The sequence below is a fragment of the Vitis riparia genome, chromosome 18 (assembly GCF_004353265.1).
Source record: "Vitis riparia cultivar Riparia Gloire de Montpellier isolate 1030 chromosome 18, EGFV_Vit.rip_1.0, whole genome shotgun sequence".
NCBI classification, from domain to species: Eukaryota; Viridiplantae; Streptophyta; class Magnoliopsida; order Vitales; family Vitaceae; genus Vitis; species Vitis riparia.
In genome coordinates, this window is record NC_048448.1 from 3,626,946 (window position 1) to 3,639,195 (window position 12,250).

The following is a 12,250-nucleotide window of genomic DNA, read 5'->3' on the forward strand; positions in this document are numbered from 1 at the left end:
GAAGAAAATGAGGGGCAGGGATGGACTGAATATATAGGGTCGTAAGGCGGAAATGTGTCTGTGTGGAGGAGTGGGGTCCACATAACTGGACGGCTAAGGTTAAATGGCTGGTGACCTAGGTGAGTGTGATGGATAGAGCGAGCCGGCTGGGCAGTGGAGCCATGGCTCTAGTTGCCGCTCTCGGTTTGGGAATTTCGGAGCCACACAAACGTATCGTCGTATCCCAAACCCTAATAAATATCCACCACTTCTTCCCCCGAAACGACCATTTCACTTTTCAACCGACATGAGTGGCTTTTAGGAAAACATAAATTCCTAATAGCCATTTAATATATTTTGTACACTTTTTTATTTTTGTAATATTAAAGATTTTAAAGTTTTATTATTAAAAAAAAAAAAAAGCCTTTTAAATCTAACTTTTGAATAACTAGAAAAATTATAATATTTTTAAACAATGAAATAATCGTCAATATTTCCCAAAAAAATAAATGTTATATCTTAATTGACAATGAACACTACGAAATATGCTCCTAATATATATAATCTTAAGTTTGAATCTTATCATCAATAATGTCATAAATTTATCTAATATTAATTATTATCAAAAGTGTCCTCGTCTAAAAACTTTTTTCTCTTTTAATGTTTTTTCAATCATTTTCATTTTTTAACTTTTAAATCACACACTTTTTCTTTTAAGTTTATACCCCAATGAGTATTTTAATTTCCATCAATATAATAGAAGTAAAAATAAAATGGCAACAAGTGAATTTTAATATCTTTTTTCTTTACTTTCCTCACTTTTTTTATTATTCCATATTATATTATTTTTTTCCCTCCTTTAATTTTATTTACAACACTCATATTTTCTCTTTATTTGGTCATTTTCCTTTTTCATTTTTTCTTTCCTATAATTCCACATCTTACTTTTACATGCACATAATAAGTATGTTCTTTATAAAATATGAATATTTAATTTACAATTATTATGTTTCTTTATTTTCCATCTTGGTTAGCCCATTTCTTTGTATTTCTATGTTATATTATTTTCCATTTTTACTTTTATACTTTATTTCAAAGACGTTTTTTTTTCTCTTTTTTCTCATTTTTAAAATTTTTCCAACTATTTATTTTTGTATAATTCCACGTATTACTTAAATTCATCTATTAAATTATAAATAACTGAACAATTAAAATTTTAATTGTTAACACAACTAAACTCCAATAAAAGAATAGGAATTCAAATCTCCATAGGAATAATGACCTTTAACTTCTAAATTTAATGTAGCATTGAATTTCATGCTTAGAAATTATATTTTAGAAATGACTCAAAAATCTTAATTAAATAAAAATCTCATCTTGTATTATGTCTGAGAAAAATTATGATTTTCCACTTCTCATATATATTCTAATCACATGCATTTTTCAAGAATAGTTTTTTGTTCTTAAAAAAAAATTAAAAAAACTCTTTTTAGTAAATAAAAACTATTTTCTATTTTTTTATTTTTAAGAATGAAATATAAAATATTTTTAGATAATATCTTTTAATTATTTTTTAAGTATTATCTTAGAAAATAAATATACAAGTATGTAAAATTATTAAAAATAGATCAATGAATATAAAAATTATTTTTAAAAATATTAAAAATAGATTAAAAAGATTTCAAGATTCCAAATAAATTTTTGTTTTACAAAATATTAGAGAACAAATTTTAAAAAATTGTTATCAAATAACAATTTTTTAAAATTGGTTTCGAAAGAATTATCAACAAAACCTTATAATTTGATCTTCAACTTACAACCCAATTTCAATTTTATAATTTTAACTTACTAACCATAATAAGGAACGAAAATTCTCCCGCATTGTGAATATTAATTCATTATATGAAATAGGATCACAATTAATAAAAATATTAATTCAAAAAATTTTATAAATTATTTTGCATTCTTCTATAGCCTCATAATCCTTTTAAGTGCCACTACTTCAATAAAAATACCACTCATGTAATAGCCTTTGACTAAAAAGCTCTTAAGAAAATTAAAAATATGACTTATTTTCTCTATAAACAAATCAACCATTTTTCCCTTAGATTATACCAACATTTTCAGATTACTTGGTCAGAGTCAAAATGGATGCATTGACTTTGTTGAATGGAAGGACCATCCAAATAACATCAACCACAAGAATACAATGATAATATAATTTTAGAGAGAGAGAGAGAGAGAGGAATGCAAAGTCGAGCTGAATCTGTTAGTGCCCACAGTTTCATCATAAGGAGAGAGGGAAATGATTTGAGAAATTAGAAGAGAGATTTTTTGGGAAGTAGAGGGTAGTGTGGTAAGAGTGCAGGAGAGAGTAATGGAGGTAGGGCCAAGGGTTTATTAGAGTGCATTAATAGTTTGATTGTTTAGTAGATAAAAACAGGGTTGAGATTCCCAAATTGGGCACAAAAATGATGTGGAGCTGAATGAAGACTGAGTCAAGCCGAAGAAAAATGGTAGGGGGGGGGGGGGGGGGGGGGAAATGAGGGGCGCGATTGGAAATTGGAGAAGTGGCGCATGGGATCTTCAATGGCCAGTGGGAAAGGACATGGGACGTGGTTTCTGAACCATGCAAAGGAGAGAGAGAGAGAGATAGAAAGAGAAGTATTGGTTAGGGTATTCCCCACCAGAAACCAAGGTGACTCATCCTTCACCAAAAGGCCAATGCCTCCTTACCCCCACCCTCTTCTACTAGCCGCCCCCAGTTGGAAATTGTGACCCCTTTTTTATTTCTCCATTTTTTTGTTACCACCATCCACACGCCTCTCTCTTTGTCTCTCATATTTTCATATGTGCATATGCCCAGACAAAAAGTTTTGTCAAAGCTGAATTGCGTCCGTAGGTTGAGGGCAACTACACGGGCCTTTTCTATCTAATTAAAATAGGGACAACTGGACCTAGTACGAATGCTCCACACCCTCACATTGTGTGACTGCGATGTGGGTGATTTCAGTCAAAAAAGATGATCTTATTATGAAAAAGGGAGTCTTTAAGATAATATCCCATAGATAGTAGGATTTATTTGGCCCAGATCGTCCTCTTTTGTTTGTTTTGAGCCTGTGGTTTCCAACTTGTAAGTTGCAACACAAGAGGATAAGGTGCTTGTTGATACCTATGGACACGCTCCTCTACACAGATTCATTTGCTCCCTCCTGTGGCACCAGAATTTTTGCCCATTTCTCTCTATATACAGAGAGAGACAGAGAAAAAAAATGTTCACCACTCCTCCCCCCTGTCACTCTCCTCCTCCATGCTTTCAACAGCTTTGCTGTAATGCCATATATCCTGTGAGGATCTACTGTATATGGCTCTCTCTCTCTCTCTCTCTCTCTCTCTATATATATATATATATATATATGTATATATGAGGAAACAGATTAAATCATACTAAAATGAAACCAGTATTATCACATCTAAACTTAGAGATAAAAGGGAAAAAAAGAAACAAAGCAAAGAAAGATTCTACTATATGCAGTGGCCAAAAATGTAAGATTATAAAAACGTGCGTATGAAAATGTCAAAAAGCAGCCAGTAAAGCAAGCTCAAAGAGTCCAAGGTTTCAAAGAAAAACAACCTTGGAACAGTGTACTAAGTTTTTGGGTGGTGTCCCAGCACTAAATTAATTAGTGGCATAAATACCTTTTTGAAAACACCATACTTTGGATCATGAAACAAGTCGAAAGGTTCTTTGTATCAGAAACTGGAACAGCGTGCTTCTATGGGGAAAAAAAACATTTATTTTGTAAAGAAGTAATCATAAGAACTAAATTGAACCCAAGGCCATAGGGAATGAATGAATGAATGAATGAGGCACACGGTCATGTAAATCTAAAGATGTGTTATAGTACTGAATCATCATGAACAATACAAGAAAAGAGGATTATGGAAGTCTCTTCTTTCTTCTTTCGTTTTTTTTTGTTACAAACCCAAGGTTAGAAGGTGAATGTTATTAATAAGGAAGAAGCAAATAGCAAACTAATGACTGTAAACAGGAAAAAAATTGTCATTTTATTGACTTTTGGGTGTGATGTCCTGTAAAGGGTGCAGGGAGGTGACTAGCACTGCAATTGTCAAAGTTACTCTTAATTGGCATTTCAATTTCGCTTTCTTCAATCCAACGCAATAGCCTTCTGATTGTTCATCATTTTGTTTTTTTTTTTTATTCAATATGTCATTCTGTCAACTTTTTTGAAGGAAGATAGTTGGTCCTTGGATGATTATTCTAAAGGAGACTGGGCTTCGAAAATCTCATTTTGGATTGGGCCTGAGCTTCATTTAAGGATCTTGAAATGGGCCTGCCAACCAATTAAAGGGAAAATTCCCTTATTCTTCTCCATTCTGTCCAATCCTCTTGTTGTTGAGAAGACAAGATCCGTGTTTGATGGCCAGGGGTAATAAGAAAAGGAATGAGGAGAATGGAGTTGTAATCACCGTTTACGTTGAATCATCCGCAATCCCTTCACGTTACAATCGTCCCATCCATGCCGGAAAGCCTAAAGCTTCAACAAAATATGGTAACGATCGACGGGCACAGCTCCTGGCCCATGCTCAGCGGCTAAGGCGTGCTGAGTCCAACGAGTTGGAACGGCCCAGAACCAAAACAAGGTCCAAGCGGAAGCCCAAGGTGAGTTCTTCCATTTTCCATGCACAATAGTAGAAATGAATGGTTTTATTAAAACTAATATGAGGTAACGGCTTAACCCAGAAGTGGGGATGGACGCCTTCTTCAGCAAAGCTCCGGGGATCCTTTCGTCGCATTTTCATGAAAAGGGAAAGGGGTTACGAGCGTATAGTAACGGAAACTATCAATCTCAACAAAAGAAAGAGCACAACCTGGAGGGATTCCATCTTTTGCGTAATAAATCTCACATTTCACATTAAATTTCATTTGTTCTTCTTTTCTCTGGTGATGGATTCGGACTGATTTTTCTGAATTTTTGGGTTTGCAGAGGAGATTATTGAGGATGGTAAGAGGATGTTATGGAAAGGGGGAAAACGTATCATCAACATTGTGATGTTTAGGCCGCAAATTCAGTTGGAATTAAGATGGGGAATCCAAAGCTCTGATCCTCTTATTGTGGGTTGTTGTTGCACCTTACAAGGTCTTTTGGTATGATCCACCTGTTGGGTTTGATTTGTCCTGGCAGATCCAAAATCCTTTGGAATCTAACAATTTTACTGGCCAAGACGAGAGAGCAGGAAATCAGAAAGTAATCAAATGAATTCAGTACGAAAAAATTGTTAAAACCGACCTTGACAGGCAAATTTATGATGTCAGAGGAATTTTTTACTTTATTATTCATTATTGTCAAATAAATTTATTTTAGTTAAAATATTAAATACATTTTGACATTTAAACTTATGATAATTTTACAAATTAATTGGATTTAAAGACCTAATAAACTTAGACCCAATAATCATCTAAACCGAATCAAATCGACCATAAACAGTTAGAACCAGTTTTTCATCAAGACCGATCATGTCAATGCAGTTAAATTTTCGTCCAAAAATGGACTGAACCAAACCTTTTTTGCATCCCAACTATCTTCTTCTGTTGCTATCTACTTTAGCATGGACTATTTTCATATTTTCACGGCTATCTATTAATCAACCATGGCATGCAATATTGATTACCTCACACGAGCCACATTCAAATCAGTCATTTGTTCCACTTCCACCCGGTAGTTGGAGGAAATTTGACGGAAAATGTTGGCACCATGAAATCTACATAACATCACAATCCTCAAACAAAAGCTGGCTTCAAGAAATATAACCATTATTAGGGTCTGGCGCCCGGATATACAAACATTTCCGCTGGAAAAATAAAATCAAGGGTAAACTTGGTACTCCACCGGTCTGAAGCGTAGACAAACCTGTGTACACTAAGGGGAACCAGATTCAGTAATTCAGGGGAGAAGCAAACTAGCTTGAGTCAATGCACCTGGAAATAATCAAAGCCTAGTTTTAGAGGCACACTTTTTTCAGCCGTTAGTCACCCACAACTTTACAATCACTAGTAAATAAAATTCTTTTCACAAACCACCCTTCAAACTGTACATGGATTAAACTGTTAGGGAAACAAGGGCCACCCATGGAACAAGAGGGGAAAGGGAAACTTAAACCTAAAAGCCCAAAGAAAGAGAAAAAAAGGATTTTTTTTTTTTTCTTTTTCCACAGTCTATCCTGTTCAAATGACCACTCTGCATAATCAAATCAGAGTCAGATCCTAGTGGGAACCAACCATTAAAATAGCTTGGTTCACCACCCCTAAACAGAGGCAAGGCCCCTCTAAAATGGTATTTTACTATCCCTAAGAGAATACTTACCTGGGTGCCACACAACTTGATAATCTGCTGCTACCGATTCTGCCATTCCTCTACTATAATTGTCCAATGAAATGATGGCTATGTCCTTGTGTACCATTACTATATGGTGCCCATGCGATGAAATCACAGAAAAAGTAAAAAAAAATTAATTGTAGAAGAGCAGGAGGCCAGTCCTTCATCACCCAAACCCAAACCCTACTAAAACCAAATCCAACCCAAAACAAAAAGCTAACTACCGTAACCAACTGCCAGAAGCAAATCAAAACCCCACCACCACAACCACAACACCACCCAGCCCCCTCCCCTTTTCTTCCCCTTGTTCAGCACACAGCACATATATTAACGTTCTCCATTAGCTTCTCTGTGCCTTTGTCGCCTTCTTGACCTCCCATACAGCAACCTGTGGAGACCACGTCCAGGTGCAGCCACATGGCGACGCATCTCATGGTCTTCCTCATCCAATAAATCATATGTTCTGTTAAATCTGCTACCCAAGTGGATACCTCCCCTCCGCCCTCTACCAAAAGAATCCAAAGAGAAAAGAGCATCATCAAAATATGCTTCTGCATCATACTCAGCATAATCTCTATAAAACCCATGATAGTTACCCTCTATCACATAATCCCCCAGAATCAATGCACCTGGCATTGATGATCTAATTGTACTGAGCACATCATTCCGTTCTCTTTCACCTTCAAGCCTCTTCCATTTCTCTTCGAGTGAAGGGTCCACTTCACGAGGTCGTGCCAGTGGGTGCTCTGCTCTAACATGCTTCCTGAGTTGTTTGTATGTTCCAACATATGAGCAGTTATCCTGCATGCATGTTCTCTTCTTGGCATTGAGATACTTACGTGCTGGTTCCACCACTGTCCAACCTTTCACCTGTCCTCGGCAGAGTGGACACAGAAGCTCTGACACTTCCATCTTTTCATTAGGAAGACCTGAATGAGAACCAAGACTTAAATTCTCAGTTGAACCTTGCGATTGTGGTGAACTTTGGGTTGAAGTAACTTTAGTATAGGCTTTCTTGTACTGATCAAGACAGTTGGAGTAACGACAACTAGTAGCACACATATAAGGGCGGCAACCTTTCTCATAGGAGGAGCAAAGGAGTAGTACAGCATTGTGAGGGAACTCCATACAAACTGAGCAGGTTGCATCTTCCCAGTCTTTTTTTACCAATGCTTTAGAGTGTTTCTTCTTCAGATGGACATCTTTCAGAACCTTGAGAGGGCGAGATGCTAATGGGAATGGGGTTGCCCTGTGAAGTCGGGAATTAGCCTTTCGTCTCACTTTGTTAACCCTTGCCATTTTCAAGTCAAACCTGAAAGTCATCCAGACGATATATATAGATGGATCAGATAGTTCTAAGCACTTGTCTTTTTTCATAATATATAAGGTGGAACATAGACTGTAACATAATTGCTAAATTTGATCAACAGGTACCCATGTTAGAAACTTCAAAATCTGTGAAAGAGCCATGTTAGAATAAACATATGGCTTGCCAAACCACATCTCACTGCAAGTTTGGGTATGCGCACCAAATGCATCCAACAAATTCACTGTCTAAGATACCCAAGAGCAGTACAACAAATAATAGAGAAAAGCATTCCTACTTCACTGGAAGCGTCCTAACATATTTTTGCCTCTTCTACCTTGATATTTCTTAGTGGGTGAAGCACACATGTCCTCATGCATATACATAAAGGCACTTTTTCTTTATGCCACGGGTAATGGAAAAACAAAAAATTGGAAACTTTACAATTCAGCTGTGTGCTCTAATATTTAGGGCTAAGACAATAATCAGCAGTATTTTCATGTCGAATATAACCAACAACAGCATGTGATGGGAACTCACATCCTATAATGCAAAATCTGAGAACTTTTGTCCTATAAATTTAATTAGTAACTCAGAATAATATCTCTTGCTCTTTCCAATCAAAAAAATAATATCTCTTGCTCTTAATTTCTTTTCACAATTTGTAAGGAACATCATAAATAACAAAATCAGTACTGAAGAAATAGAGAGTTTTGCAGTCTAACTCTAGTGTTTTACCAATCCCCATCTTTCAATTAAAATGAAATGCAATCATGCATTTTAAAGTTGAAACTAGATTGTCTTGTCCAAATTAATTAAGCAATCTAGACATTCATGCCTCCATTATATCACATTCCTAAATGGCAAACACTATACCCACCCATGCCTTGGGTGACATCAGTGCAAGATCAAACATGAACACAAAGGGATGGAAAACTTTGATACTGCCCTTTTATGACAACATAAAATCCATCCTGCTAACCTTATTAATTAAATGGACTAAATGCAATTACAAGAGACTAAACAATTTTAGAAGACTAAAGCAAATAATATCTAGGATGGCACTGCCTATAAAAATTATTATTCCTACACACTAGTCAAAAAACAAGCGTTTCCCATGTACTTTTGTAATTTCTTACAAAATATGCACCCAAAAAAAAAGGAAAATAAAAGAACTATCATGTAAATAAGTTATTACACTTTCAATTGATATAAACATCATCACTGTTTCTGGTTCTGTTACTTAAAATTTAGAAAACAACTTTTCATGATTCTACAAATCATTTATGCATGCACACAAATATACTCATTCCAAGGAGTATCCAAATGCATGAGTGATTAGTGCAACATTGCTCATTGTTATCATAGTTAAATTATGGAAACTCATGGTATTTCCTGCACAATAGCACTCAATATAAGATGCCTTGATCATTTTGTATGAATTTTGCAAGGATATACATGGCAAAAAGCGACTTAAAGGGAGCACTTTGGAAGGGTTAATAACCTTAGAAGGAAGATGACTCAATGCCGTACTGATTCCCCTTCAAAAACCACCAAATATGTGTGTGTGTGTGTGTGAAAAAGGTTAGCCTGCTAAGCTAGCCTAGCAAACACGGAGCTCACAAGGCGAAGAGTCTAGCAACCAAGACGACCCTTCTTTGCATTTTAAACTTTTTCCATGCTTTTTCAAGCCCAAGCAGCCTTGAAACCTTCCCAAATCCCTCTTTCTTCATTTCTTACTCTTCATTTCTTCTCCTTAGTGGAGACTTAAACTTAAAATCACCAAATCTTACTCACTTCTTCCCATTCTCACCCTTCATCTCTTATTCCTCTTCAAGCAAAGCTTCCTAGGACCATTGTCAATGCCTCCGGAGACGATTCAAAGTTGTCATCAAAGCCCCAGGCTACCATGACAAGCATGACACCTAACAATCTTAGGAAGTCACCTCATATTGCAAGTTGTTCAAGGAAGAGACATTCCATTTGCCTCCAAGTTGACAGTTCATCAATATCACTCCACCTTCTATAAATAGTCAGCTATGAAGGAAGTAGAGAAAAGAAAAGCATAGAGTAGAACAATGTAAGAGTAGGAGAATGTGAGAAATAAAGGGGAAGAACTTTATTTCCTCTAAGTGTTGCTGTAATCTTACATTTTCATCTATGTTTTCAATTTCAATGTTTAATTTTCAGTTCTATCCCTTTGTCTTGGTATCATAAGAGTGTGATTTTTTTTTATTTAAGGTTAAGGGTGAGCTTAGGTTCCTATTCAATTCATCAAATCTTAGTTAAGGCAAGTTGGGGCAAGGATCAACACCTTCATTGTTGTCACCACGGCTGCCGCTTCTTGAAAATGTCTTGAGCAGATGGTAGTTGGTGGAGTGATAACCATGATGTAGGGCCCTCACAAGACTTGATCAATCTCATGTCATAGGATTAACTAAGGAGGTGAGAACTCTTCTAGTGGCGACGGTCATAGACATGGGTCACAAACTATGTCAACATGAAGCTTACCTCAAATTAGATTTTAGTGTTTTGAAGGAGAAATGGGCAGAGAGAGTGAAAGCTCTATGGTGTGGTATCTATCTAAGATAGGGTCATAAGGAAAAAATGCCTAAAGCAAACCCGAACCTTAGCCATTTTTTATTTATTTACTTTCTTGATTTTTCAACTCTCATACCTTCCAAATTCAATATAAAAAATATAAAAAACTTCCCTTGGGTTTGACCACCGAGATACTTTACAGGTACTATAAATTTAAAGTCCTTGTGCTTGGGGGCTAGTTGACAACAAGAATACAATTCCAAGATGCAAGCAATGAGAATTCCTAAGAAGCTTGTACTAAAGCAAGAAGCTAGGCTCTGACAAGCTCTTGAGCCTATCGTAAAAAAATACAAACAGTAACAACACACCATCGCAATTTGCAACCCATACCACTTTATCTGAAAAGTAGCACAACTCTGTTCGATAGATATAAATTTAGCAAATCAGAAAACTAAGAACACATCCAGAAAGATCTAAAATGCAGTATTCTGTTCTTTAACATAAATTAGCAATCCGCAAAAATATTTCTTATTCTTAATTAATTTTGGCAATTTGAATGGAACATCACAAATAACAATTTAATAGTAAATGATAGATAGTTGCACTCTAAATATACAGGTCACCAATCCTCTTGCATTTATGGCTTTCTAAATAATTAAGCAACCAACATAACCCTATCCACATTCCACAGGGTCGAATCACATAACACATCATTTGATCTGCTGAACACGCATTTCTTTATGTTCCATGTTCTTCCTCATTCACCTCAAAAGATAAGAGTTGTACAGTTTCTCAATAAGTTTCCAAATGAAATGAAGCTTCATCAAGTTTCTCTGTAGTTGTAAACATTGTAGTTGAAAATATAAAAATCAACCCCCCCACACCAAAAAAAATAAACCATACTGCTGGTCTGAACTTCTCAATGTCCGTGAAACAGGCCTAACAAAAATTAAGCATGTCCCCAGAACAAAGATAAAGTAATAAAATGTTTTAAAAAAAATCTGGCAAGTGCGAAAAAGAAAATAGCAAAGAAATGCCATGAAAGCAGTTTTGGTTCCAACCCTAGAATACAGTGACTACAAAAGCTCCACAAAGACCTCCAAAAAGAGGACAATTCTAAACACAAAGATGCACAATTATAGTCCACAGGCATTCTAGAAAAAAAGAAAGAGATGATTGACCAATGACAGGACAAGATGAAGGGTCGATCTCCAGTATCATTGTAATGATGGGAAATTTAAACTCCTCACTGTCTTGCGCTGCAACGAAAATTCGGGAAGACGAAGTGTGGATGAATCCAGGATGCTCCACTGTTACGCACTCCAAAAACCGTACCCACCAGTCAAGTGCGCCAGTTCACCTCTCTGGTTGTTTTTCTCGGGAAACGCAAAGATGGCTAGGGTTTGAAATTTAAAATCTAGAGAATCCACATTCGTAATTATACTTGTATTAAAACGAAATCAGGGATAAACAAAGATCCAAACTTTACCACAAAAAAATTGCAACAAAAAAAAAAAAAAAAAAAAAAAGCAAAGACCATTGCAGGATAAATCCCTAAAAAAACGAATAAAGCATAATGAAAGAGGAAAGGGAGAGGGAAATTGACAAACAAACAAACAAAAAATTGAAAGGAAGACGTACCAGGTGAATCCGGTAGGGCTGGGAGCGAAGAGGAAGAAAGAAGAGAGGGAGAGAGAAAGGAAGGATGAACGATGGTTGCGTAAGGGTGGTGGGTTAGGGGTGTGGGGTTCCACCCCTATTTATGGGCATAGATTTGGTGGGTGCCCTTTACAGAGTAGGCTCATTTTTACGCCACTCTCTGTCTCTCACTTCTTATTTATTACAAATGTATACCAAAAATTCATCCACTGCTCTCCTATTTGGTTTTTAAGTTTTCCGGAGTCATGTATTGACTATTGACCTCACATCATTTAGACCTTGAATTAATCGGATACAGCTCCCCATAGGAGCAAGTGACGAGCATGTGTTGTCATAATTCATAAGAGTCCAATTCGGCGACCTCACC

General features: G+C 36.1%; 2 protein-coding genes across 3 annotated transcripts; one reads left to right on the forward strand and one right to left on the reverse strand.

Annotated features, from left to right (window-relative positions):
• Positions 1-4,420: 4,420 nt before the first annotated feature.
• On the forward strand, positions 4,421-5,281 carry LOC117907135. The gene is made up of 3 exons (XM_034820529.1): positions 4,421-4,663; positions 4,745-4,894; positions 4,989-5,281. The coding sequence occupies exons 1-3, from the start codon at positions 4,421-4,423 to the stop codon at positions 5,052-5,054; spliced, it is 459 nt and encodes a 152-aa protein (XP_034676420.1). The 3' UTR covers positions 5,055-5,281.
• A 361-nt stretch (positions 5,282-5,642) lies between these two features.
• LOC117907476 lies at positions 5,643-11,990 on the reverse strand. 2 transcript variants are annotated; one of them, XR_004650004.1, is made up of 3 exons: positions 11,866-11,990; positions 6,366-7,689; positions 5,643-5,980 (listed from the first exon to the last, which is right to left on the reverse strand). XR_004650004.1 is itself a non-coding variant. In XM_034821025.1 (2 exons), the coding sequence occupies exon 2, from the start codon at positions 7,674-7,676 to the stop codon at positions 6,705-6,707; it is 972 nt and encodes a 323-aa protein (XP_034676916.1). In that variant the 5' UTR covers positions 7,677-7,689; positions 11,866-11,990; the 3' UTR covers positions 5,682-6,704. The 2 variants fall into 2 exon arrangements, 1 of the variants encoding a protein (XP_034676916.1); XM_034821025.1 differs by having other exon boundaries at positions 5,682-7,689.
• Between the last annotated feature and the right edge of the window lie 260 nt (positions 11,991-12,250).

What these genes read in the sequence shown, in the direction of transcription:
- LOC117907476 (XM_034821025.1), bottom strand. Translation starts at nt 7,676, where the DNA reads ATGGCAAGGGTTAACAAAGTGAGACGAAAGGCTAATTCCCGACTTCAC.
- LOC117907135 (XM_034820529.1), top strand. Translation starts at nt 4,421, where the DNA reads ATGGCCAGGGGTAATAAGAAAAGGAATGAGGAGAATGGAGTTGTAATC. An exon ending in GGTCCAAGCGGAAGCCCAAG is followed by an intron (nt 4,664 to 4,744) that starts GTGAGTTCTTCC and finishes GGCTTAACCCAG; the next exon opens with AAGTGGGGATGGACGCCTTC. An exon ending in GGAGGGATTCCATCTTTTGC is followed by an intron (nt 4,895 to 4,988) that starts GTAATAAATCTC and finishes TTGGGTTTGCAG; the next exon opens with AGGAGATTATTGAGGATGGT.